General features: G+C 44.8%; 1 protein-coding gene across 2 annotated transcripts in view; it reads right to left on the bottom strand.

Moving 5' to 3' along the window:
• Positions 1-10637: 10637 nt before the first annotated feature.
• Positions 10638-26757, bottom strand: part of DOP1A (DOP1 leucine zipper like protein A) — a 1012538-nt gene continuing 996418 nt past the window's right edge. For both annotated transcript variants that reach the window (XM_078648131.1, XM_078648132.1), the window contains one exon: positions 10638-11680. In XM_078648131.1, the coding sequence (XP_078504257.1) occupies positions 11375-11680 (306 nt within the window). In that variant the 3' untranslated portion in view covers positions 10638-11374. The remainder of the gene's footprint in view (positions 11681-26757) is intronic.

The raw sequence follows: 26757 nt of genomic DNA, 5'->3' as shown, positions 1-26757 counted from the left end.
CTAATAGGGCGATAGAATTATCGCCGCTTAGGGGCCGAAAACGGCCGCTAAAGGGCCGATAATCTCTTATCGCCCTCCTTGATAATATGCCCCTTAGTTTCTAAAAGTGACATTTTCAGAACTGTGACTTAAAATCAGACTTTCCTACCCTTTCCATTTAATTAATCACTTATTGAATATAAAAAGGTAACCCAATGTTATCCAACGAGAGAGGTAGGCCGCACAGTAGTAAAAAACAAATGTTTGAGTTTTTAATTACCAGGACAAGTAAAGCTTAAATGTACACGTCCTGTGTTTTTTATCCACCTATTGTGGGGGACTGGCGTTGTCAGATATTCTGTCATATTATCAGGCATCTCATTTGCTTGGATTGAACAAATGGTGGTATGGCGATCGGGAGGACCCGGCATACGCAGTAGAAAGGCGGCTTCTGGGAGACCACTCGCTACATAGGGTTTTATACTCGGCATCACAGCGGGGATCATTGACCTCGGCAACGAAGGTTGTGTTCCAGATCTTGAGGCAAGCGTTGCATAGGATGGGGTGGTGGAACACACTAACGCGGGAGACTCCCCTCTTGGATAATGAGCGGTTGCCACAACTCGCTGCCTTGTAGGGATTTCGGAGCTGGGATCACATAGGGATATCGGCCCTGGGCGACGTCATGAGAGGTCCAGTATTGAAATCCTTCCAGGACTTTCAGGCGGAATTTCATATGCCAGGGTTCTAGTTCTTCAAATATCTGCAATTCCGACATGCTCTGTTACCTAGTCTGGCGGGTTTGGAGTCTTTGGCTAAGTTTAATCCGCTGGAGGCCAAAGTTTTCATGAGAGAACTCCTGGACCGTAAGATATCAAGGATATATCAAACCCTGGTTATTCACTGCTTCTCCTCGTTACAGAAACTCGAGGAGGGAGACATAGGCCCCTTGGAGGAAGAGGATTGGGTGGAGGCCCTGGCTGCCCCACGGGAAGTGGCCATAGCGGTGCGCCTGGTTCAGTTTAAATACCTATATATGGTCTATTATACACGTATGCGTTTATGGAGGCCGGTGGTGATTGCCACCCCTGTATGTCTCAGATGTGAGCGGGAGGAGGGCACATTAATACACACGGGTTGGCAATGCCTCTCTTTAGATCGTGTCTGAAGGGGGTTTTCAATTGTTTATCGGAGGTGCTGGATTGGGATATTCCCCGCTCGCCGAAACTAGCGCGCTTACATGTTATGGAGGGGATAGGCGGCAACATCTATAAACGCCACTTACTGTTGTTGGGTCTTGCATTAGCCAAAAGACACATAGCGAGGGCGTGAAAGGCACTGAGGTCCCCTACATTAGCCGCATGGAAGAATGGCCTGGACTTTTGCATGGGCCTAGAGAAACCCATATTCATCGCCAGAGGATGCCCCCTAAAATACTTTAAAATATGGACCCGGTTCCGATAGAACGAGACCCACGTTTATAAGATTGGGCTTGTAGAGGAGGGTTCAGGGGAAGGGGTGGGTGGCGGAACCCAGGTGGGTGTCTTTATTCTAATATTGGAATGGTTTTGCCTAGAGTGGGTGTATAGTGCGATCAGGGGGGAGGGTTGGGAGGAGGGGGGGTGGGGGTGTTAGATTTTGATTGTATTGCCTTTGACATTTTGCAGAATAGTACCCAAGAAAAATTAAAGTCAATGATATATGTTCTGATCGTGGGGTACAGGGCCCTGCAATATATGTGCCACTTGACAAATGAAATTTGTTTAAAAAAAAAAAAAAAAAAAGGAGTACACGTCCTACTTTTTAAACACAGTGCACCCAGCCCTATGGGCTGTTTAGGGCTTACCCTAGGGGTGACATATGTATTATAAAGGAGGTTTTAGGCCCCGGAGTTTATTTTGCCAGGTTGTATTGGCAGTGTAATACTGTAGACATAGGCTGCAGTGGCAGGCCCAACATGTTTTAAAGGGCTACTCAAGTGTGAGGCACAATAATTGCTGCATGCCCACTAGTACATGCAACAGTATGGTCCTACTGACATTTACTTAGGAAAATGGACTACAATACTCATTCATGTATTATAATAAGGCTATTTGAAACAGTAAATCAAATGTTTATTTTTTATATTTTAAAGTAACATATACATTCCTTTAAAAAGGTTTCTTCATCACGGTTGCTCCAAAGAGAGTGTATAAGAAAGTGTTTGAAGAAGTGCTCATGTGCAAAGTGATCAGGAGAGAAAGAATTAGTAATAATTCACAACATTAATTTTTACAGTTTTCACCAATGGCTTCGGGAACGGAGATCAGCCAAGGTGAGAAACCCTGTCTGAAAAAACAGGCTGTAGCTGAATCACAACACATCATTCCTTTGGACATACACATTCAATACGGGCTAGAAAGAACAGTGTTGAGGTTTTAAACAGACTTCAGCATGAGGTGAATTGAGCCCTTGCATGCAGGTCTTCATCCGGACGGCAGAGTAAAAATGATAGGGCAACCTAAAATAAGGCAGCCTAGTTATTAAAGGATCGGTATCACTGTAAAATTGAGGTATCTCAAAACGCCAAAGATTCAGTCAAAAACCACTAACCTGTGGTGGTGCAGCGCACCGTAGGTAGGTGAAGGAGTTTAAATTAGATACATACAGATTAGTGTATAATGGCTGGCCCACTAGTAGCATTTCATTTACAGGCCCTGTACCCCTTAGCACTACTTTACGATGGACTTATAAGTAAATTAAATGTGCCATTGGGTGTAAGCCAATTGTACTATGTTTAAAGTAGAGAGTACAAGCACTTTAGCACTGGTTAGCAGTGGTAAAGTAAGCAGAGTCCTAGAGCCTACAGATCCTCAGTCAGAAAAAGAGAAAGGGTGAAGGCAAAAGCTTGGGTACTACCACCCAAGGATGTCAGGTCTAACAGCAATGTTTTGAATGGAAAAGAGTCAGTTTCACAGAATGCATAGCTGGGAGGGCAGAGAGTATCCACCAGAAACACTGTTACCAAAATTAAGTAACTTGTTCTTCTGATGGATACTTCTAACCGCAGATTCCTCCCCGTTAGTCATTCCACAGACCCACAATAACCGTAGGTATTGCTTTGGTATCTATTCTAAGACCAAAAGGTCCAGCTGGCCTGAACAGCCAAAATGATCATCTCGTTGGACCTGGCTAGCCAGGCAACAGTGATTTCTGAATGTGTGCACGGTTTCTTAAGATGCAGCCTGGAAAAATCCAGGACAGGCACTCCATGTGCTAACGAAATGTTAGCAGCCTTGACCCTGTTGGAATGGTTCCTCAATCCTTCTGGAGGCTGCTATTTTGCCACCACGTAGCAGATTTTATTACTTAGGACTATCCAATGGGATAAAGTCTGTTTCTGTATCGCTTAGCGTGTCTTTGCTCTAGGGACCCCCCTCAAAGAGCTGTTCAGCCACCTAAAGGTCTTTAGTGCAATCAGTAAAAAAGCTGGGCAATTCTTTTGAGGCCCAAACGCTAGAGTCTCTCCTGTGAGGGGTGAGGTAGGGAAAACATAATTGCAAGAATGATGGACTGCCTAATGTGAAAGGGAGCCATAACTTTAAGCAGAAAGGCCGCTCTAGTTCTCAGCACTAGTTTGGCCTTAAAGAAGGTGGTGAAGGGCAGCTGGATTGACAGAGTTTGAAGCTCACTCATGTGCTGAGGTTATCACAATGAGAAAGACCTTCTTAAGGCTCAGGAGACATAGGGAACAGCTGTGTAATGACTCAAAAGAAGTACACAAGGAAAGCAAGGACAAAATTAGATATCACTGCGGCATCACAAAAGGTTTGGGAGGAAACATGTGGACTTCACCTTTGAGAAAACACATTACAACAGGTGATTTGAACAAGGACGATTGGTCAGGTAAACACAAGCAAGGCCAAAAGTACCAAATAGTAACTTTTAATAGTGCCCACTGTAAGTCCTTGCACTATAAGTTCTTGCTAGGCCAAAGACAGAACAAACAGTAACACATCAGACAGTTTATCTTCCAATGGGTTCATATTACTGGTGCCGCACACCTGTTCCCAGCGTCCAGCTTTAACAGACTGTGCAAAAGGACACCTGGCCTTCAGGATGGCATCTACTACTTTGGGAGGCAGGTCGAATGGACTAACTGCCAGTGCTCAATCTCACCACATTGAGCTGCAGATCGTGCAGGACCGGTTGCAAGAGCCCCCCGTCCTGCTGCAACAGAAGACCCTCCCAAAGCTGCAGCCTGAAGGCAGATATTCACGCCAAAAGTTCCCAGAACCACACACTCCTGGCCAAATCCAGAGCCACTAAAATGACTTAGGTCTGGTTATTCTTGATCTTCTTCAGAACTTATGGCAGGCGAGGTTGTTGTGGGAAGGCATTCAGGAGTCCCGTGCTCCAATCTTGGCAAAAGTCATGTCTGAGAGAGAGCCTTCTTGGAAACTCAAACACTCGAAAGTGTTAACACTGCACATTCTATGTAGTGGCAAAGAGATCGGTGCAGACTTCTCACCATTGCTGGAAGACACCTTGCGCCACCCCAGGGTTTAGTTGCCATTCAAGATCCGCCAGGCCTTTCTGGCTGAGTTTATCCACCTTGACGTTTAAAGATCTCGCCAGATGGTGTACGATCAGGAATATAATCTGACCATTCAAGCAGGTCAAGAGGCACAGATCCTTTGTGCACAGAGCCCAGGACCTCACCCCATCTTGTTTGTTGCAGGCCCACATAGTGGTAGTGTTATCTGTGAAAATCAGAGCCAGTCTCCCCTTGATGGATGGCAGGCAGTCTTTTAACACCAAGCAAATGGCCTGCAACTCCAGCAGACTTCTGTGTAGGAGGGTCTCCGTCAGAGACCAGAGTCCTCTGATCTTCGACTTTCCCAGATGATCTCACCAACCCAGCACTGGCCGGTTTGTTACCACTGCCAGTTTTGGGTGAGGTAGGGAGAGGGGTCTGCTGCAGGTCCAATAGTGGTCGAGTAGCTACCACTGCAGATCTTTTGCAGTCTCCTCTGAAACCTGGATGGAGACCGACAGGTTGCCTCGGTGCTGGACCCAGTGAAACTTCAGATCCCACTGCAGAGCCAGCATATGCTACTAGGCAGGGTCGATGATCAGGATGCAGAAGGCTAGTAGATTGAGAAGCCTCAGTCATCTTCACTTGACAGGCAGGACTAAGGCTGAAATATTGAGTTCATGGAACAAACGTCCTGGACTTGTTCCAGAGGGAAGGAACAAAAGAGAACCATATCCAGGATGCCTCAGATTAAAGGGAGCCTCTGCGGAGTCATGTGTGACTTCAGGATATTGATAGTGAACCCCAAAGAAGTAAGGAGGTTTGCTGTCACCTGGAGGTGGTCCTCAAGCTTGCTTTCAACAGCCAGTGGTTGAGTTTAGGGAAGACTGATACCCTCAACCGCCAAAGGTACGCTGCGACCATCGGCATCACCTTTGTGAACACCCGAGGATCACTGGTTAGGCTTAAAGGGAACACAGCAAACTGAAAATGCTTGTGGCCCACCTTGAACAACAGATAGCGCCAGTAGGCTAGCAGGACAGGATATGGAACAGGCCTCCTGCTGGTCTAATGCCAACATGCAGTCTCCTGTATCAAGGGGTAGATAGAACCTGGGCCATTAGGAGCATCTTGAATTTGCCCATCTGCAGGAAAAAACTGAAGGGTCGAAAATATAAAATAAAGCAGGGGTCTCTGCCCTTTTTTGGCACTAGGAAATAACAGGAATAATACATAGTTCGGACCTCTGAGGCCGGGACCCTCTCTATAGTTCCTCTCTTTAAAACAGCCTAAGCTTAATGTAGGAAAATGGACAAATGGTCCTCCAAAAGCCGCTCTGATGTAGGTGGAAGAGGCAACGAGCGGAAGGGAATGTCAAGATAGTACATCCAACAGGTGAGTCCTGTAGTCCTGTCTGGTCACCCTTGGAGAAAATGGATGATTCTGCCTCCCAATGGGGTGGTTGTGTGTCACTAAAGACAAACTAAAGCAGCTTGGATGCAGCTGGTGGAGGGACAGGGACTTGAAAGTTTGCTGCCCCTGGACGTTGTCTGTTGGATCACCTACTCTCACCCTGAAAGCACTGGGCTGCCTATTTTTGAGGGGGCAGTCCTTAAAGCATCTGTTGGCAAAACCCCTAGAGATACCTTGAAAGAGGCGAAATTGTTGGGACTACTGCCTTTGGGTGTAGAATGACCGTCGGAGTACGCAGTAGCTCTACTCTCTTTATAATGCTTGAGGGCAGAGTCGACCTTCTCACCAAAGAGGTGAGACCCATCAACAGCATATCCATCATTGATACCTGAACATCACCTAAGAAGCTCGTCGATCTCATCCAGTCGTGGTGGTGCACCACCACATTAGCGCTTGCAATTCTGCCTAAGTAATCTATTGTGTCCAGACCTAACTAGAGGACATACTTTCCACATCCGGACCATTAAATCAGCAGTAAGTAATTAAAATAGGCAAGCCAGCCATCCAATCACATCAAATAACTTTTCAAAGGGAATTTCAAAAGTGTTGGCATGGAGAGAGACCCAGTTTATTTTCATTTTGGCTTTTGAAATTCCGTGGAGTTTTTTACCATTCGTTATTTGCATGATCTCTGGAGTCCAAACACACTGCTTTTATTCATTCAGCTGTTAGACTGATTTGTTTTCTTTTCCATAACTCTCAACTACAGATGCCTCTTAGTGTTGGCATCACTCTGAAGGGGAAGGGGTGCCTGTACAAAAGATCTGTGAGAATGCGGTGTTCAGCCTCACATCTTTGTCTTAATATTTCCTCCCGTTGCTCTGCCCAGTGAAAAAGCACTTTCGTGCAGCTGGGATTGTGCGCTCCTTGTAACTCCCCTGCTAATTGTGCCCTCTCCACATTAAGACAGTTCCTTCTATGACTCTGCTGTACCTCCCTGATTGTGCACCCTGATCTTTGCTCATACATATACCCTGTGTGAAAGTACCCTCGTCTGTTGATCTCTACACCACCCTCGTCACCAAACCTCCCTCCCTCCATCCCTCTCGCTCCCCTTGTGATATGTTAGCCCGGCTGCTGTCTAGAGTGTCCCAGTTTTAAGTGTGAGGTAAGCTCCAGATCCCTTTTAAGGCATGGGAAAAGTAGACAGTTTCACAGGTCCACCATCTCTTAAGCTCATAACCTAACCTCCCTCTCCATCACTCTTGATGCCTGGTGTCTACCCACTCCCTCACCTATTTCCATCTCACATTACATTTGCCCTCCATCTAATTCGACTCTATCTTATCTCATCTCGCTGTACCACATTTTTCACTTCCTTTCTTTCACCTCTAAATCTATTTCTCTATTGCGCATCGCATATTTTCCTACCCCAACTCTAACCTCTCAGTTGATCTTACCATTCATTTGTCACCTATTCATCACCCTTCTTTCGCCATCTGACCACTCCCTGCCTTGCACCTCTTTTTACTTCTCTCTTTAGCCCTCTGTCTCTAGCTCTAACTCACCCCTCTTGGCACCCAACCCTCTGTATCTACATTTTCTTGTTTAGCTCTCTCAACCGGTCTGATTCACTCTGAATCCGTAAATCTCTTGCTCTGCCATTCTTTCTCTACCTACCTCTTTCTATCTGTATCTTTCCCTCTGACTACATTCTTTACATCACCTGTCTAGCTACTTCATCTATAGCCAAGTCTCGCTTCTGTTTCCAATTCAAATCATTAGTTATGCTGTTCTCATTATCTCTCTGTGCTTCTCATATCTTGCACACCTTCACATTTCTGTTAGTCAGCAGAACTGGGGGTCACCGTCTAGCCCGAGAAGCAAATACGTAGAAAGAGGATAGAAAGGTAGGGTAAAATAATAAAGGAAAAATAATCAGAATTCACCCGATGAATGGGGAAAATCCTGACAACAGTGCATTCATTTTCACTGTTGTAGCAAGAATGCCAGCGTGAAGGTGGATTTATTTGTGATTGCGAATATCTGGCAATTTGAACTACAATTCCAAGCACGATGTGTATATATGTATACATTATGCAACAGCCCAGTAAATAGCCATAAAGTCATGCTCACTGTATCTTTCATTATAGGATGAGAAGAAGCAGGCCAGTTAGACAACGAACTCCACGTAAATGTTTGTTAAAAGCAAACAAATCTAGAGCCAAGCACGAAAAGAAATCTACTTATCAATGCTTTTGTAGTTTCGTATTGGCCTAGTGGACATAGGGCAACTTCAGCTTTTGCTCGTTTTGTGTGCCCTGATGCTTGAGAATCCCTGTCCACTATAAATAAGTAAAAAAAGCAATCGAAATGGACATAGCTGTATGTAAAAACTGTGGGGCAGATTTACAAGCCCCTTGCGCCTCTTTTACGTCACTTTTGTGACGCAGCGGCGGTGCAAAGCCAGCGCCATGGTGCGGGGTACTTACAACGTGACGCATCTGGGAGATGCGTCACGTTGTAAAGCCCTGCGCCACATGTAGGCGTTCCGGTGCAGGGGAAGGGGGGCGTGCCGGCGCAGGAATGCCTCCTAAAAGTGGCTGAGTGAAATCTACAAGGGAAGAACGGATTGCTGTCATCTAGATTACTCGTTGACAGGGGGGGTAATACAGGGGTGCGTTTGGGCACCTACCCTGTTCTGCCTCTACGTCAACGGGGTAATAGCCCACTTGAATGGGGTTCCGAATACTGATGCCCCCAAGCTGGCTGGCAGTAGCGGGCCTGCGATTATGTTCGCAGACGACACGCTGCTGCTGTCTAAATCTCCAATGGGGATTCAACGCGTGTTGGATGGTTTTGAAGCATTTTGTGTTGATCGGGGCCTAGAGATAAATGCTCTCAAAACAAAATTCATGATTTTTAATCCTCCAGCAACCACACGCTCAAACCCCAGCATAGGCACTACCAGACTGGAAAGGGTCCAGATTTTTGAATACCTGGGGGTGACCATATACGAGAGCATGACTTGGGCTCCTCATCAAATTAAATCCCAACTTAAATTGGCCCAACTTGCAGGGGGCATCTTAAAGCTCTCTAACACATCCACCATTAAACCTATTGCCCCCCCCCCCCTGGAGATATACAAAATGCAGGCAAGGGGGGCAGTTACCTATGGCGGCGAACTCTGGGGCTACTCGTGTAGACCAGAGATCGTTACCACTAAAAATAAATTTCTTAGACAGTTGTTGACCCTGCCATCCAGTACTCCTCGACTACCCCTGAGGCTCGATTTGGGCCTCAGACCAATAGACGAGGAACTGGGCCTTAAACCGTTAAGATTCTGGCGGAGACACTGGACTACACCGGAACTCCTTAATTATAGGCAGGAACTCCAAGAAATTTTAAGCCTACCCAACGTGGGGAAAATTGCATAGTTTATGTATATAAAGAATGAATGTGGGAAGTTGGGAGTACCATCACTGTGGTCTGACCCGGAGTCAGCTTGTAAGTTGGTTTCACGTAAGCACTTGGCTGGGCTATACCATGATAGCAAACTAACTGCTGCTTTACACAACTCGCAGATCGGCACCTTAACAGAATCCTTTTTAAAAGCTAAAGATTTTTATCACTTTGAGCATGTCCTGGATGACATCTTCCCTATCTTAACTAGAAAATTATACCTACAATAGAGATATGGCACCTTACCAATTAGAGCCTTTACCAGTAAATGGTGCCCATCTTCGCCAAAAAACTGCCCTGGCTGTAACTCTGAACTAGAAAATGACTTGCATATTTTGTTTTTTTGCCCAGCTTATCAAAAATCGAGAAGGTATTGGCTCATACCCCTTTGCAAAAACTTGGGATTCACTCATTGCATGCAAGCTTACAGAATTCTCAAAACAGATTTAACCAGCCTGATTGTTTTTGTTGTGGCAAAATTTCTGGCAGCAATGTGGCACAAGCATAGGTCTTTAATAACTATTGTATAAAACTATCTGCATGAGCACTTTGTAACTGACTCCTATAGACGATATAATGGATGTTCAGCAATTTGAAGGCTTATCAAGAATTAATTCTTATTTTTGTGTACCTGTACTGCTGTTAAACTTGCTCGTGTTCGATTGAATTTACTCATCATCCTTGTACATTGTATCTTTTTAATCTGTTTTTGAACTAAAATTTGCCGAAATAAAGATAAATGAAAGAAAGAAATCTACAAGATTTCACTCGGCCACTTTTAAGGTCATGTTGTGTCAAAACCCTGCGCCTGCTTGAAGCAGGCATAAGGATTGACGCAGCATTTTAAAGATAGGGCACCCCCGAGCCTTGTTGGAGCTGCGCCGCGCTTGCGACGCAACTCCAGCAATGCGCGACCTTTACGGCAGCAGATGTGTCACGCATCTGTCAATTTTTCCCCATGGTGCGCCGCATTGTAAATGCGGCACATCCATGGTGGCGGAGCCGTGATGCACAATAACTGGCGCATCCCTGCTGATATGCAGGGATGCGCCAGTTATTGTCAATCTGCCCCTGTGCATTTAGCACTCTGCACTACAACAACCTACTTAAAATCAGGTCCATGGTATTAAACAGCGGCATGTGTATAAATGTGAGAACGCAGGCGGCGTGCAGCAGAAGGTTACTAATCTGAACCAAGGAGCAGAAAACAACTGACAACATACACAGACATATATACTTGTGAAACTATGCAACAGAGCCATAAGCATTTTAATATACAATTTAAAACTTTTAATTTGTATCACAAAAAGAAAACATATTCAGTTAACTTTATTCTCATGATCACAGCTGTGCATTTAGAAGGGTAGTTACCTAGATTCCCTAAAAAATACTTGCAATTCTTATGAAACGTCGATCATTTCACGTTTTTCGAATCCCAGTTGAGCATGTTATCTTAAAATTATTCTGGCTATAATCTTATTTCCATGGTGTTAATCATGAATGTAAACAGAGCTCCATGACTTTCGAGTCAGAGTACTTTCTTTAACGGCAGTGCTGATGTGTTGAACTACAGGTATTGCCTAACAGCAACAGCTTAAATACTTGATTCAGTATCAAAAATGTGCTAGAATAAGCTATTTTACAATTGTTAATAGTAAATACATACACACAGATTAAAAAACTGTATGCTGCAGAGTTTCATTGGAGTGGGTTGAAAAAACAGAACAAAATTAAAAGTATGCAAACTGTATGTTGCATGTCTGTTGAAGAGACTCAAAGAAATAACTTTTGTACATGTTAGGCGTCATAATCAATATGATTGCGCAAATAGTTCATCTTGTTTCAGGAAAGAATCGTAATTTTCAGCGTTTATTTACAAATAAAATATTTAAATTAAATACAGTACAACTAAAGGATGCTTTTTACATACAAAGTAAAAAAAATCCTATACAACTTGGAAACGTACATCATGTAGATCCCATCTGATCCATGTCCATACGCTTCTCAGGTTTTTACGACACCTTCAAGAAAATCCTTCTCGACCATTTCCTCTATTTTTTGCCTGGCTTTGCTCGCGAGCAGTTTTTGACTCTCAGGTTTAATGTCCTTATTGGGGAAAGAGTTCGGGTAGAAGACGGGGCTCCCTGAGAGTCCAATGCATTTGCTTGTGACTTTGCTGTTGAAGACCTGGCTGAGCACGTTGAAAAAAGGCAGAAGCTGCTCCATGCTGCGAATGGTGTAAATTGTTAACAGCAGATGGCCTGGCTCCCAGTCTAATGTTCTGCCCGAGTTGTCTTCCTCTGGGTTTTTCTGAAAATGAAACGATATGAGGTTATCTGGATCAGCGTAATTTTGCAGTTTAAATGACGGCTCACAGGGCACAATTCACAAAGCATTTTCTATCAATGGCTGTCTTTTATTCCTGCCCTAGGCGAGAATAACACTTCTTCTGTGAGGAGATGTATCATAATCCAGGTATAAACGTACTCTAACGGAGAACATTTTTATGAGTCACCACACCTTTTTGCCCTGACAAATTGTGTACCTCTCCCGAAAATTGGCAATTGGTAGCTACCAAAATAGCTAGGATATGGCTGCCATTTAAGACCCAATCACAGCATCAAGAAGGTCTATCTCCATTAACTGCATTAGGGCCTGTTGTGGAAATTCGTAGATAAAGCAAAGCTGCTCACAGAAAAAGCATTACGATGCAGGCGTGGCTGGGCATAGAAACAGCTTTGTATATCAGGGGCGATATTAATTAAAACTGTTCACAAATAGCTGTACGAGACTGCTCAATACTATCATCAAACCAGGTAAGGTAAACATTAAACCTTACACATGACTGATGACATTCACCTTTCCATGCACACACATCAATAAAAGGATTTACCAAACAAATAATTGCATAGATGTACCTTCAGGTGATTTGTGTTCCCTGCATGGGTCAGATGTGTACTTTTATTTTTTATACATGGAAAAGGTAATAGATGCCAAACAAGTAATAAACCCAATGCAGTAATTAATCTGAAAATTGAATACATTCACACTCAAACATTTTTTCCGTTTATAGGAATATTTGGTAGGGTGCCCCCTTTTAAAGCAATAAAGTACTGCATGTTTTTGGAGTTATTTCTGAAAAAAATGTACCCTGACGTGGTGAAGTAGACTTCAAAAAGTGAGAATAAAATAGACGCATATGCTATAAAGACCAGAGTGACTTCCACTACATTAGAAGAGGAATGCTGAACGTTTGATGTATAGACAGGAGGATCACAGTCAGTGTGTTGGAAGGCTGATCTGGACGATGCAAGCGCACATGGGGCCTTATTTATGAAGGCCTTGCGCCGCCGGTGCGTCACTTTTTCCCATTTTAAAAGTGGCGCACCGGCGGCGCAAGGCCTTCATAAATAAGGCCCATGAATAGCAAACATTGGCAAAGTCAGTAGGCTCGGCTTTTCCTCAGCAGCTCTTTATCCACAATTGCAAAAGATAAGGAGCTGGATGCAAAGACTTACAGAAGCACAAAACGTGTGAAAAATGGCAGACACAGTAGTGTCTCAGATGGAAAAGAAAAAGTAAATTGAGTGAGGTGCGTTTGAGAATTTCAGCTATAGGAAAGTGGACAATAAAATGGGACAAGACATGTCAAGGTACAGTTGATATTGGAAAATACTGAAACAAAGGTATGAGACAAATAGGGTAGTGGAGCTGTAAGTATTCTATAGATGCGAATAAACCAATTTTGAGTACAATTTACGAACCATAAATTCCTTCAATCTTATTTTGGAATTACTGCGGCAGATCAGGTGCGAACTGCGAAGTGGCTATCATGGAAAAAACACTGCTTTAGCCTCTCAACCTCATTAAAATCCTTGGGGCATATTACCTAGCAATAGCGATATTTATCGCTAAGCAGGGTTAGAGGGAATAATTTTATCGCTGCGCTACGACGATTTTTATCGCTGAGATACCTTGCTATCATCAAGGTTTATCTCAGAAACGATAAAAATCATTCGAAACGCGTGAATATCGCTGGAAATACAGCGATATTCACACATTATCGTGACAATGCTCTTAGCCATGTTATCCACCTCCGATTGGATAACATGGCTAAGAACTGCTCTGGGCAGGTGTTAGCTTTTGGAGATATTCGCGCTTAGCGCGAATATTTCCAAAACTACGCCTTTGTAGGTAATAGGAGATAGCGATGTTAGCGACTGTTTTCAGTCGCTAACATCTTGGCACGCCCACTTTGCATGTCATTAGCGATAATTATCGCTGACATGCAAAGTGGGCCCCTAAATGCCCGCTATCGCCTACAAGCTGTCGCTAACTGGTGTTAGCGACAGCTTGGTAATAGGGCGATAAAATTATCGCCGCATTAGCTGGAAAAAGTCCCGCTAAAGCGGCGATAATGGCCCTTGGTAATATGCCCCCTTGTTACTAAACAGTAAAACAAGTAGCAAGAGGTTCGGGGCACACATTGCTGAGCAAGTTAACTAATGTTGACTTAGGGATAAAAGAAAATATCAATAACAGATGAGCATAAAATATGAAACAACAATCTTTAGTGCAACATAAGAGGACAACATGAGAAGACTGGGGAAGAAAACAAAGCTCTCAATGGTATACAGATTAACTGCGCCTTCCATGATACTGACCACCAATGCTTTGATCTTTCTTACTCTCTTGTGGGGTTGCGGTCTTGCTTCTGAGAACCTCTTGTTCCTGGTTCTATTCATGCTGCTTGGACTGAGGTTGCTTTGACTTGAGGCAACTCAAGGCAGGTAAGTGGAGGCAGGTTTGAGCATTCTGGCAAACCACTCCAGGGACTGCTCAAGGAGAGGTGCAGAAGGCTGCCCTCAGAGCGGAAATTGTGTACAAGAGTGTGCTTACTCTTCTGGCTACTTCTGCATGCCACTGCCCTCCACTCACTCTTCCATGTAATGTTCTAGTATCACAAGATGGCTGCACCAATAAAGTAAGATTGACACCCATTTTGGAGTCGATTAACACAGTATGTACACTTCCCAAAAATTTCTGTACTGTAAGCAGCGGAAATTATTCAGCTGCTTCTCCTTCCTGGGCATCACGTTTACAGCGATTTTGCGTTTGCACTGAAAAAGAAGGTTGATTATGCGCTCATTCAAACATGGTTTGAAGTCAGAGGCCAATTTAGAATGGAAGTCAAGAATGAAGAAATATCCATTGTGGATTTAGCAGTATGAGTAATGTGATAAGTTTCTTGCTGTGGCATTGGAACTGATCCTGCAAGTTCTCCTGCTTTGGGCTTAATTATGAGAATTTGTTTCCCAACGTGGACTTCTTTGCCCCTGGGTGACCATCTGTGCAAAATCAACGTATACAAAATAAGTGATGGATGGAATGCCTGAATTAATCTCAGCTACTGGTAATTAGTCGGGCTGCATTCCAGCCCATCATTATTTTGCACACCATGCTACCTCAGTTTGGACCCAGACGTATGCAAATCAGTTTTGACCATGCTCCAACAGAAACAGTCCAGCCTGAACTGCCAAATCAGGCACAGCATTAAAATGCCATCACTTAAAATGCTTGTCATTCTAAACATAAAATTGCTGTGATTGACACTGGTGACAAAGCCAATAAGCTGAAGTGGGCTAATTGAATACCCTGTTCAAAGTATGGGAATTCTGCCTTATCCAGAAAGTGCATGACACTTCATTGGTGGAGCGAAGATGTGACAATATCCTTGTCAAATCAAATCAAATCAAAATTTCTTTATTCGGTTTCCAAATTTCATAGAAAACCAAAAAAGTTCATATAAAAATGCTGAAAAGACAATAGATATACAAATCGTCACAGTACACAATAAAACAGTATTAAAAAGCAGTTTAAAATACTATAACATTTTCAATAAATCGATTAGTAAAATAGGAAGAAATACAATAGGTGGAAAGGGCCAGAGATATCTTTAACCGGGATTTGCTCTATGCCTAACACAAAACTTGAGGAATATCCTTGTCAAAATATCAACCTGCAACAATATCATATCCACACTATTGACTACCACCATATCATCAGGGTAAGTAAATGTGGAGGGGGGCGTGGCCTGCAGGAGCAACATGGCGGACGTGATCTGAACTCGCTCCGCCACTGATCCCCTTTATCTGTTGAATATATCCACCTCAGACGAGACATCACAGTACGAAGCCGAGGAGAATCACTGTGCGAGCCCCCATACAGTGATCTGCAGCAAGATACCAGGAGAATGGCGATAATCTGAAGGCCTGGAGCCAGGAATCGGCTTCCGACTGAATGTGCGAGGCCTGGGCAGAGCCGGCAGACTCACCCGAGCGAGGATCAAGGTCGCGAAAGGCTCAGAACCTGGTAGATTGTGTGGGCTTCTTCTGCTGTCACCACCACTAAGTGCTGCATTGTGAGCAGAGAGGACTCCCCAACTTTCCTTCCTTGCTTTTCTGGAATATCGCATCTCTGATACATACTGGGGACATCGGCCGGTCCTATGGGTCGCAATAAAGGTGCCGGGTCGAGAACCTCCTCCCAAGTTGCTGGCTCGGCAGACATGGACTCAGCGCAGTCATCCGCACAACAGGATCTCCTAAACGACCGTTTGGATGCCATCTTGCATGCCATAGGACGTCCCAGGGAATCTATGTAATCTAAAATAGACAAGGTTGCACTGGACCTTACGTTGCTACATGCAGATCATTCGAAATTAGGGAACCGAGTCACTACAGTGGAGCAGGATGTCTTAGAGTTAAAACCGGCAGCTGATTTCTTAGGAAAGCAGCAGAATGCACATAAAGCACGTATCCGATATCTTGAGGATAAAGTGGAGGATGCAGAGGGTAATTCTAGACGAAATAATGTACTCCTGATTGGACTGCCTGAAGGGGCGGAGGGTTAGGACGCGGTGGCCATTCTGGAACTTTGGCGCATGGATACTCTTCCCTCCTTTTTCCCTTTTCTCACCATAGAGAGGGCACACCTCGAGCCAGTTCTCAGGCCCCAGATCAACTGGCACGATGGACACCTGGAGTAGGGAAGCACGCTGTATGAGGTCTTGTCGATGAAGATCCGAGAGACAGAACCCTGTCCTTTCAGTGGTGCCTGGTCAGGATCAAATCTGGCAGGAGAAGCAGGCAGCGGTTTGAGAGGTGTAGTGGCTGGCGGAGTCTAGAGGGGTGATCAGTGGGGAGGGAACTCCACCTCACTCTTCAGAGGATGAGGGCTCGTCAGCAGCTGGACTATCAGATGTGGTGTCATTGTGAATGCCTGATGTCACGCCACAGACATCTGATGGTATCGTATAATGACTGGGGCTCAGGCGCTTATACTGCAAGCTATTGACAGACTTCCAGTCCTGTGGCACGTGGTACTGCTGCTTTTGTATCCATAGGTTGGTATGGGGGTGTGCGCAACTGTCATGACACATTATTCAATGAATGGCTATTACAAGTTACCTCAGTTGGTTGTAGTCTCTCACGTTCAGATGGGTGAAGTATAGGGATCAAGCACTGGAGCGTCCTGCTTGACCTTCCACCCACTACGTTCATCCCTACTACAGGGTATCAGTTGGTTTCACGGATAGTTTTGCATCCCGTCAAGGGTTGTGTAATACGTCTTGTTTATGGGGGTACGCTCTGATAAGGTTTATCTATCACCATGTTGGCGTTCCTCTTTTCCCTTACAAACTCAAAGCTTTCCTTGGGGGGAGTGGGCAACACCATAGCTTTTTGACAATCAACACAATTGATTGCATGCAAGGGATGTGTCACATGTTATTGTTATATGATGCAGTGCCATGAATGATTACACAATAGTTACATGGCATGTGAGGGGTCTCTGTACACCATCTCGCAGATATGAGGTCTACTCATATCTTACAAGACATAATGTGCGCATTGCCATATTGCAAGAAACGCATTTAGACAGTGTTGAAGCGGCCATGCTACAAAGGAAATAGAGGGGTAAGGTGTATGCCACTGATTACTCACCATTTGCAAAAGGGGCCCTGATAATGGTTCCCCGGGAACACCCTTTACAGTGTAGAAGGTATTGCTTGATAGAGACAGTAGATATGTGTTCTTGAACGGCAGACTAGAAGGACGTTATATAGTGCTTGGTAATGTATACGCCCCCAACACGGGCCTAATCCAATTTCTCAGATCACTCTCCCAAACCCTTGCTAAATGGTGCGACATTCCGTGGTTCATTGGAGGGGATTTCAACAGCGTCATGGATATTGGATTAGATAGATCATTTATCCCCTTAAAAACACAGCGGCCACAGCCAACTCTGCTTTATTAACCGCTTGTGTGCGGCAGGAATTCCAGCCCTGTGCTGGAAATTCCAATCGCGGGCGTGGTCGTGACGGAACCATTTCGTCATCAGCACAGCCCCACCGTGACTCATGACGGAATGGTTCCGTCACGAGAATGGAAGGGGTTAAGTGATTGGACTCATGGGTGGAATATGTTTGATGTCGGGAGACATCGGAACCCCGGTGTGCGGGTGTATTCCTTTTACTCAGTGCCCCATAATCTACATTTGCGGTTAGACAGATTCCTCAGCTCTCCTTCCCTACTTCCATATGTCACGGGCTCGAATTATCGGGGTTGTACACATTCTGACCATAACCCACACTATGTTTCACTGGCATGGGAAACTGGGCCTTCTATCATCCCTACGTGGCAGCTGCAGCCGTCAACACTAGAGGCCCGCTGTTTAGAGCCACGATAGGGGAAGCCCTCAACGAGTACTTCGCACACAATATGGGGACAGCCTGCTCTAGTATGATGGAGTGGGCTGCTATGAAAGTTACAATACAGGGGATATGTTTGGGGCTGGGCTGCGGTATGAATAAACAAGTGGAGTTAGAGTTGCTCGCAGTGAAAAGCGACTTATTAAGTTTAGAATCAGGAGCAGTGGGGATTGCTCCGGAAGTGGCTCCGCTATTAGAAGCGCGTAAAAAACATATCGAACTCCTAGCGCGTCAGATGTTTAAACTATGCGGCGCACTCTGGGATGGCTCACGCTAACATGGATCGATCTGGGGCCTTATTAGCCTGGTTGATCAAGCGGGACCAGGCCACAAGCCTCATCACTGCACTCTGGTCTCAGGACGGTGGGCTTAAATATATGCAGCATGAGATCCACTGGGAAATGACTTTTCACTTCCCACACTAGTATAGATCTGCCTTGAGTGCCTTTGACATGAACATCCATTCCTTTGTGGATGGTCTCACCTTCTCTAAACTCACACCAGAGCAGCCCAGGGAACTAGATGCATATATTTAGCTGAAGGAAGTAAAAGACACGATGCATGCGCTGCCTACTGGCAAGGCCCCAGGACCAGATGGTCTTCCCCATGAGTTTTATAAGAATTATGCTGATCTGTTAGGTCCACAACTATTGGGAGTTTACACAGAAGCATTGGAGAGGGCTGCCCTTCCTGCCCAGAGGCCACTCTGGTCACTCTTCCTAAGCCAGATAGGGATCCCACGACACAAGTGTCTACCCACCCCTGGCGCTGCTAAATGGTGATTACAAGATACTGGCAGGAGTTCTGGCGGATTGATTAGCCCTGGTCAACCCACAACTGGTTCATCAGGATCAGAATGGCTTTGTCCCGGCCCGAAACACCTAACTGAATATTCGCAGGTTCTTTCGGGTGATGCGCGGGGCTGCAGCGGCCTGGCCAGCAGCGGGCTGCTTGGTCTTGGACTTTGAAAAGGCCTTCGATACGGTGTAATGGCAGTATATGCAACGCTTTGGGTTTGGGCCCTACCTCCTAAATTTAGTTAAGCTATTATATGATACTCCCACCATATGAGTTCGGTTAGGAACCTTAATCTCCAAGCCCACATTGATGGGCAGTGGAACTAGACAAGCGTGTCTGCTTTCACTAAATGTGGATGATATTTGGCTTTTTCTTAGGGCCCCAGGCGATACCTTCAATCATACCAAACACACTACAACTGTTTGCTAAGGTGCTGGGGCTGAGAGTGAATTGGGGATATCCTGTTTGTTTCCCTTCACTCCTGGTGTAGATGCACCTCAATTGATGGTGGACAGTGCTATAGTAGCCTGGCAACCGGCGGTGTTTTGATATATAGGGGTCCGAGTTTACCACACAGACCGAGATCTTATAGAAGGCAACCTATCTAGAGCAATTGCAGCATTGAGACTCCAGGTAAACTTCTGGAAAACTCTTAACCTTTCTGTCGCAGGTAAGGTGGCAATCATTAAAATGGTGGTGCTGCCCCAATTATTATATTATTTTGCGAATCTTCCACTATATCTACCAGCATCATTTTTCCGTCCTTTGGAAGGGATTATGAGGGACCTCATATGGAGCAACACTCGCTGCAGGGTTGCGCTTATTAAATTGTACCTGCCTCCGACACAGGGTGGATTACCCTTATCCAATTTGGAACATTATTATTTGGAGTCTCAAATACAGTGGGTGGCGAAGTGGCAGGGGGAGCTTCACCTTGAGGATACGGTGGAAGGAGGACCGCTGTATGCGCTAGATAGGGTTCTTTTAATTTTCTATCCATGTACTAGGCCAAATGCGCCTCTCCCTCTCCTGGTACAGATAGCACAGAAATGCTTCAGTAGAGCCTTATACCTTACTATGAATGTCATACCATACGCACCCATGATACCAATTCTAGGAACGCCGAAAGAAAAAGGCTGAGTCAGAACAACAGAACTTACAATCTGGCCGGACGCTGATGTACACACACTGGGTGACTTGTATGCGGTGGAGGATTTGCAGCCGTTCCGCTCTCTGATGGACGAGGAGGGCATCCCACTGGGGCAGTTCCTAAAACATACTTCCTGGATAGCTACATTGAGGCACCACTGGGGTGACATCTTGCAGGAGTCCCCGACGCACCTTCTGATGCAGTATATTCACGTATTGGGTACGAGGCGACACCTCATAAAATGGTTTGCGGAGTCCATTTGAGAATACACTTTTATTGATTTAACACATTTGAGTACCAAATGGGAGGCAGACCTTGAATGACCATACACATCCAGGGAATGGGGTGTGTTGCTGAAAAGCCCTAGGCAGATTCCTAGAAACGCAGGATGATTCAATTCTATATAATCCATAAGGCCTACCTATCCCCAGATAAAATCAACAGGTTCTTTAATAGGGTGGATGATTGCTGCTCGCAATGCAAACTGATAGATACTGATCTTTTACATATGATATGATCTTGCCCCAGACTACAGAGCTACTGTCTGGGAGTGATTCAATTATTACCCACAAGTACAGATAAAGAACTGCTGAAAACATCGGTGGCTTGCATAACAGGAATATTCCTCAAAGATAAGAAACACAAGGCCTCCTGAACAACTACAGGGAGATAGTCAGTCTAAAATGTAAGACAAATAAACCTCTAAATGCTCTAAAGAAAAATACACTCTGGGATCTTCCGCCTGTACGTGGCCACTATCCATGCGGCTCATGCAGTGTATGCCCACAGACTACCAAGACAGAATCCGTGGACATTGGTACAGGCCGGCCATGGATTCTTAAAACCCACACCAATTGTAACTCTGATCGTGTGATCTACATGATCACATGTCCTTGCTAACTCAAGTATATCGGCCACACTACTCGCAAAATAAAGTTGCGCATTAGTGAGCACAAGAGCACAATACGCTGCAACAAGCAATCAACAGGCCTAACAAATCATTTTCTATCTTTGAAACACAAAGCGGATGACATGAGAGGGTTGGTCCTTGAACGTCCATGGATCCCCCAACATGTGACTGATATCACCAGTTTCTTGTTTATTAAGGAGCAAAAGTGGATCTTTAAGCTTAAATCCGATACAGAAGGTTTGAACGACAACATTCCGTGGGTCTCGAATAATACCCTCTCTTGTCCAACAACCTGTATCGAGTCGACTGACAGACTAAAAGTGAGTTCACTAAACCTGGGCATGATTAATATAATAGCACTAGTGCACTCCATCCAGGCTGCATCCATTGCCCACATACCACTGAATTGATAACAGCACTAGAAGTGAATCTTGATGCATTCCTGTATTATTATTTTTACAGTATAAAACACCAGCTTTATTTAACACCACCGCAGTTCATTAATGGTGAGCTGTGGTCCCCAAGCAGTTGCTTCTTTTCATTCTAATGATGATAAGCACATCTTGCCTTGGCCATATAAGGAGTCCTAATGTTACTGTACTGTTGTACCACAATTGGGTTCTAGCTAATAGTTTTATATGAAACAACTGAGATGCCGTACAATTGGATGATAATGCACCCATTCGTAACATGAGGTTAACTACCTATAAAATTATAAAAAATAGTTGCCACACTTAAATGAGCACCACCCGAGACCACCAGTGGGGTTAAGGTTGACTGTGTTTCTGTTTCTCTTTAAGTCATCACTCTTGCTCCAAACCTCTAATACAATAAACATAACTGTCTTGGGCTAGGAAGATATTTTGGAAGTCACTACACAGGTACAAGACTTGATCTAGAGCTAATTGCTTTACACAAAACCTTTGATAAGTCACATTATTGTTAGACAGTGCCATAACCTATAATCAATAAATTCGAACGATTTGTGGTTCTTGAAAGTTCCATTTGGAGCATAATCGTGCTTTAACGAGCCACCAGATTAGCAATTCCGTGGTCTATTGATTTATGGGTAGGACCTTTTAGTGTGTACTCAGCCGTTAAACACATTTTTGTAAAAGAACAACTGATTTAGCAGAAACTGAAAGTTTGGCCAATGTCTTGAGCCGTTAGTATACCGGTAAATTTATAAAGGAATTTTCTTTTATTTCAATAAAAAAATGCATGCTTCACAAGACGTTGTGGTAGCGTCTATACTACTTGTGCTGACACTGCCTCTTTTTTCGTGGAGCTGTGCGCGCATGCGCACTCTGATTTAATCTAGAACACCAAGGCGCATTGCTCTGAGATTAGTGTCTCAGGCAGACGCTGCCATTTGAAGTAACAGATCGCGATCGGCACATACGCGTTGATCTGCCATTTGAATAGCAGGCAGACGCTGCTGTTCGAAGGAAGTAAACAACAGATCGCAATCGATATATACGCGTTTAACTGCCATTTTGAATAGCATCTAAGATAGACGCTACTACATGGACCATAATCAGCCGTCTACTATGTTGATTACAAGCATGCCCGGGCCACATAACATCGCGGCATTTCATTGGCCCAAGTACTAATGATGGCTCGTTGAGCCAATTAGAGCCAGTATAAAGACAGACACTTCCCTGGCCTCAGTACCTCCCACACTGCTTGCGGACTGCAAGGAGGTACCGACAGACAGGTAAGGGATCCCAATTCTAGGCTCTGGTTGCTTAAAATTGTTTGTGTTCTCCTGACTTGAATATTTGGTAAAGTTACATTTTTGATAGAGACCATCAGGAGAGTACTGTTTTTGCTTTGGTAAATACCTTAGTTATATACCAGGCGCTTACCTGAGGAATGTATAAGATGGATTAGTTACTTACCTGTAATCCTAGTTCTCTTCCAGGGGTATACTCATTAAAGTCATAAGCACTGAATTATCTCCGCCCATGAGCGGGAACCCGGAACACATAACAATATACATATATATGTGTAAATATATCAAAAAGTACATTGTACTAAAATAATTATACACATATACATGTATAACAACCATAATATGCAGCCTAACATATACACATAGGCTAATAAAGCCAACCTTACACACGTTCTGAAGCATGAAAATATGCTAAATATAAATGCAATAAACAGGCATGAGCCCAAAATGCATTTCATAACCATGAAAACCTTTTATTTTCATCAAAGAACCTGTTGTAAACAGTTATTAGCCTAAAAGGCTGCATATGAAAAATTGTCTGTGTACAGAAAATCAGACTGGCACCCTGCCTTTAAGGCCCCAGAGAATCTGCACACTTTGCCTTTAAGGCCTCTAGGAGAACTCTGTTCCCATCATGCACCACAGGTGACAGTTAGGTCAGTTCTTTTGTACGGTACAGTAAACTTTTAGCAGGAATCTGCACTTAAAAACTTCATAATACATATTGAAAAAACTTCAATGCTACTGCTCGCCCGGGGAGGCGGGAGGGTGCTTATGACTTTAATGAGTATACCCCTGGAAGAGAACTAGGATTACAGGTAAGTAACTAATCCTTCTCTTCCAGGGGATACTCATTAATAGTCATAAGCACTGAATAGAGTTGCAAGCTCATACCCACTAGAAGCGGGCGAACAGATAAATGCATAGATGCACTTTTAACAACACAGTGTTTAACTAGAAACAGCAAACAAATTTCTGAGTGATGCTTGTCCCACTTGTGCATCAGTCTGCGCATCAGAATCCAAGCAGTAATGACGTGTAAACGTATGCACTGAACGCCAAGTAGCTGCTTTACATATCTCTGACATAGCCACATTCCTAAGGAGAGCTGTGGTAGCAGCTTTCCCTCTCGTAGAATGAGCCCCAGGTCTACCTGATAAAGACTTGTCGGCTAGCTGATAAGCCAGTAAGATACATGACACTATCCATCTAGAAATGGATCTCTTGGATGCTGCCAAACCAGTATTCGTAGGACCATAGTTCACAAACAAACGGTCCGTGTGTCTCAACGACTTTGTTTTATCTAAGTAAAATTTCAAAACCCTCTTTAGATCCAATGAATGCAAAGTCCGCTCAGCCGGACTCGAAGGGTTTGGAAAGAAAGTAGGCAATGTTATGGATTGGTTCACATGAAAATCCGACACCACCTTTGGTAGAAAAGCAGGATGAGTCCTAAGCACCACTCTGTTTCCATGAAAAACTGTGTATGGTTCCTTGCAACACAGAGCCTGAATCTCGCTCACTCTACAAGCAGAAGTGATGGCTACCAGGAATGCTACCTTCCAAGATAAGTGTTGCAAAGAAGCTTTATGTATGGGCTCAAATGGTGGACCCATCAACTTAGTCAATACCACATTAAGCTCCCAAGGTGGAGAAGGAGACCTGACTGGAGGGAAAACCTTCCTTAACCCTTCTAGAAAATCCTTCACCACAGGCATCCGAAAAAACGATATCTGTGTAGGCGATTTTCTATAAGCCGTTATTGCAGCAAGATGGACCTTGATAGAACTAAACTGCAAACCAGACTCAGCAAGGTAAAGATGATAAGGCAAGATCACCTGTTCTTGACCATGAATAGGATCAAGACCTTTACTCTGACACCAGAGGTAAAAGCGTTTCCACTTAAATCCGTAGGATTGTCTTGTAGAAGGCCGCTTTGCCTCCTTAAGAATGTTCATACACTCCGGATTCAGCTGTAAATGTCCGTACTGGATGACTTCAGGAGCCATGCTGCCAAGCGCAGGGAGGGCAGATTCGGGTGAAACACTCGCCCCTGCTGCTTGGACAGAAGATCCGGGCGACAAGGCAATCTCCTGTGTGGCCTGATGGACAACTGGAGGAGATCTGGGAACCACCACTGGCGTGGCCACTCCGGGCAAATCAGTATCATTCTGGAGTTGGTCTTGTACATCCGGTTGATCACTGCTGGTATCAACGGTGTCGGTGGAAAGGCGTACAGCAAATTTTGACACCAGTCTATCAAAAGGGCATTCCCTTGAGACCCTTTCTGGGAAAACCTGGACGCGAAGACGGGGCATTTTGTGTTTGCCGCGTCTGCGAACAGATCGATGTCTGGTGTTCCCCAAGCCTGGAAAATGCTGTGCGCGACGTCTCCGTTGAGAACCCAGTCGTGCGCTTCGACAAAGTCTCGGCTGAGGCCGTCCGCCTCGGAGTTGAGACTTCCTGGAAGGTGAACTGCTGTTATGGACAGGTCCCTTGCAAGTAACCAATGCCAGATGGTCTGGGCTTCTATGGACAGAGTCCTGGATCTGGTACCCCCCTGCTTGTTTAGATAATACATTGTTGTGGTATTGTCTGTTTGTACCAGAAGGGACCGAGTCTGTAGAGATGGAGCCAGAGACTTGAGAGCAAGATGGACCGCTCTGAGATCGAGTAGATTGATGTGATATCCTTTCTCGAAGTCTGACCATAGCCCTTGTACCTGAAGAGGGCCCATATGTGCCCCCCAACCAAGGAGAGAGGCATCTGTGATGAGAGTCTGCGTTGGTGGGTCCTGATGAAAAGGAACTCCCTTCATCAAGTGTGCCTTCTTCATCCACCACCGAATGGAATCTCTTGCCGACTGTTGGAGATGAATTCGATCCTCCCAGCGTCCCGTACTCTGTTTCCACTGATCTTCCAGACACTGCTGCAGAGGACGCATCTGCAAACGTGCGTTTGGCACGATGAATATGCATGATGCCATGGACCCCAGAAGAGAGGATACTTGCCGAACTGTCGGACGAGCATACTGGAGGAGAAGCACGCACTTCGCCTTGATAGATGACCATCTCTCCTCCGAAGGACACACGTTTTCGTTTTCTGTGTCCAGCTGCGCACCCAGGTAGTGGATTTTCTGGGTGGGATTCATTATGGACTTCTTGTAGTTGACTTGCAGACCCAACTTGCACATGAGTTGGAGGCATATCGATAGATGTTCTTCTAGTAGCGATGGGGATGAACTCTTCAGAAGCCAGTCGTCTAAGTACGGATATATGAAAATCCGTCTCTTTCGAAGACAAGCTGCCACTACCGCCATACATTTTGAAAATGTTCTGGGAGCTGATCTCAGGCCAAAAGGGAGTACTGAGTACTGGTAATGATGAACCCCTACTTGGAACCTGAGGAACTTGCGATGCTTTCTGGATACCGGAATATGAAAGTACGCATCTTTCAGATCGATGGAGCACATCCAATCCCCTTGGTGTAATTGAGGGAAAATCTGATGAAGAGCCAGCATTCGAAATTTCTCCTTCCGAATGAATTTGTTCAATACTCTCAGATCCAGAATGGGTCTGAACTCCGTAGCTGGACCTTTTTTCTGTACGAGAAAAAATCGAGAGTACAGGCCTTGACCTCTCTGTTGAGATGGTACTGGTTCTATTGCGTTCTTCTTCAGAAGGACGTTCGCTTCCTGCTGCAAGCGCCTTATATTCCACTGAACCATCCTTAAGGGGCGAATGAAAGGAGGGGGCTTCTTGGATCTCAAAAGGTACCCGCTCTGAATAATACTCAGCACCCATCTGTCCTTTGTGATTTGCTTCCACTCGTCCAGATACCACACAATACTTCCTCCAACCGGAGTGGCACACGGTTGTGGAGGAAGCATCCGTTCATTGCTTTTGAGGCTGCTTGGTAGCAGAGGATTGCTGCCTGTTTCCATTGCCTCTGCCTCGCCCAGGTCGTCGCTGTTGAAATTGCGACCTCTGCTGATTCTGGCCTTGATTTTGCGAGGACCAATTCG

Source organism: Lissotriton helveticus, chromosome 6, assembly GCF_964261635.1.
Source record: "Lissotriton helveticus chromosome 6, aLisHel1.1, whole genome shotgun sequence".
NCBI classification, from domain to species: Eukaryota; Metazoa; Chordata; class Amphibia; order Caudata; family Salamandridae; genus Lissotriton; species Lissotriton helveticus.
The sequence above is the reverse complement of the archived record's forward strand: the minus strand, read 5'-3'. Positions and strand labels throughout refer to the sequence as shown.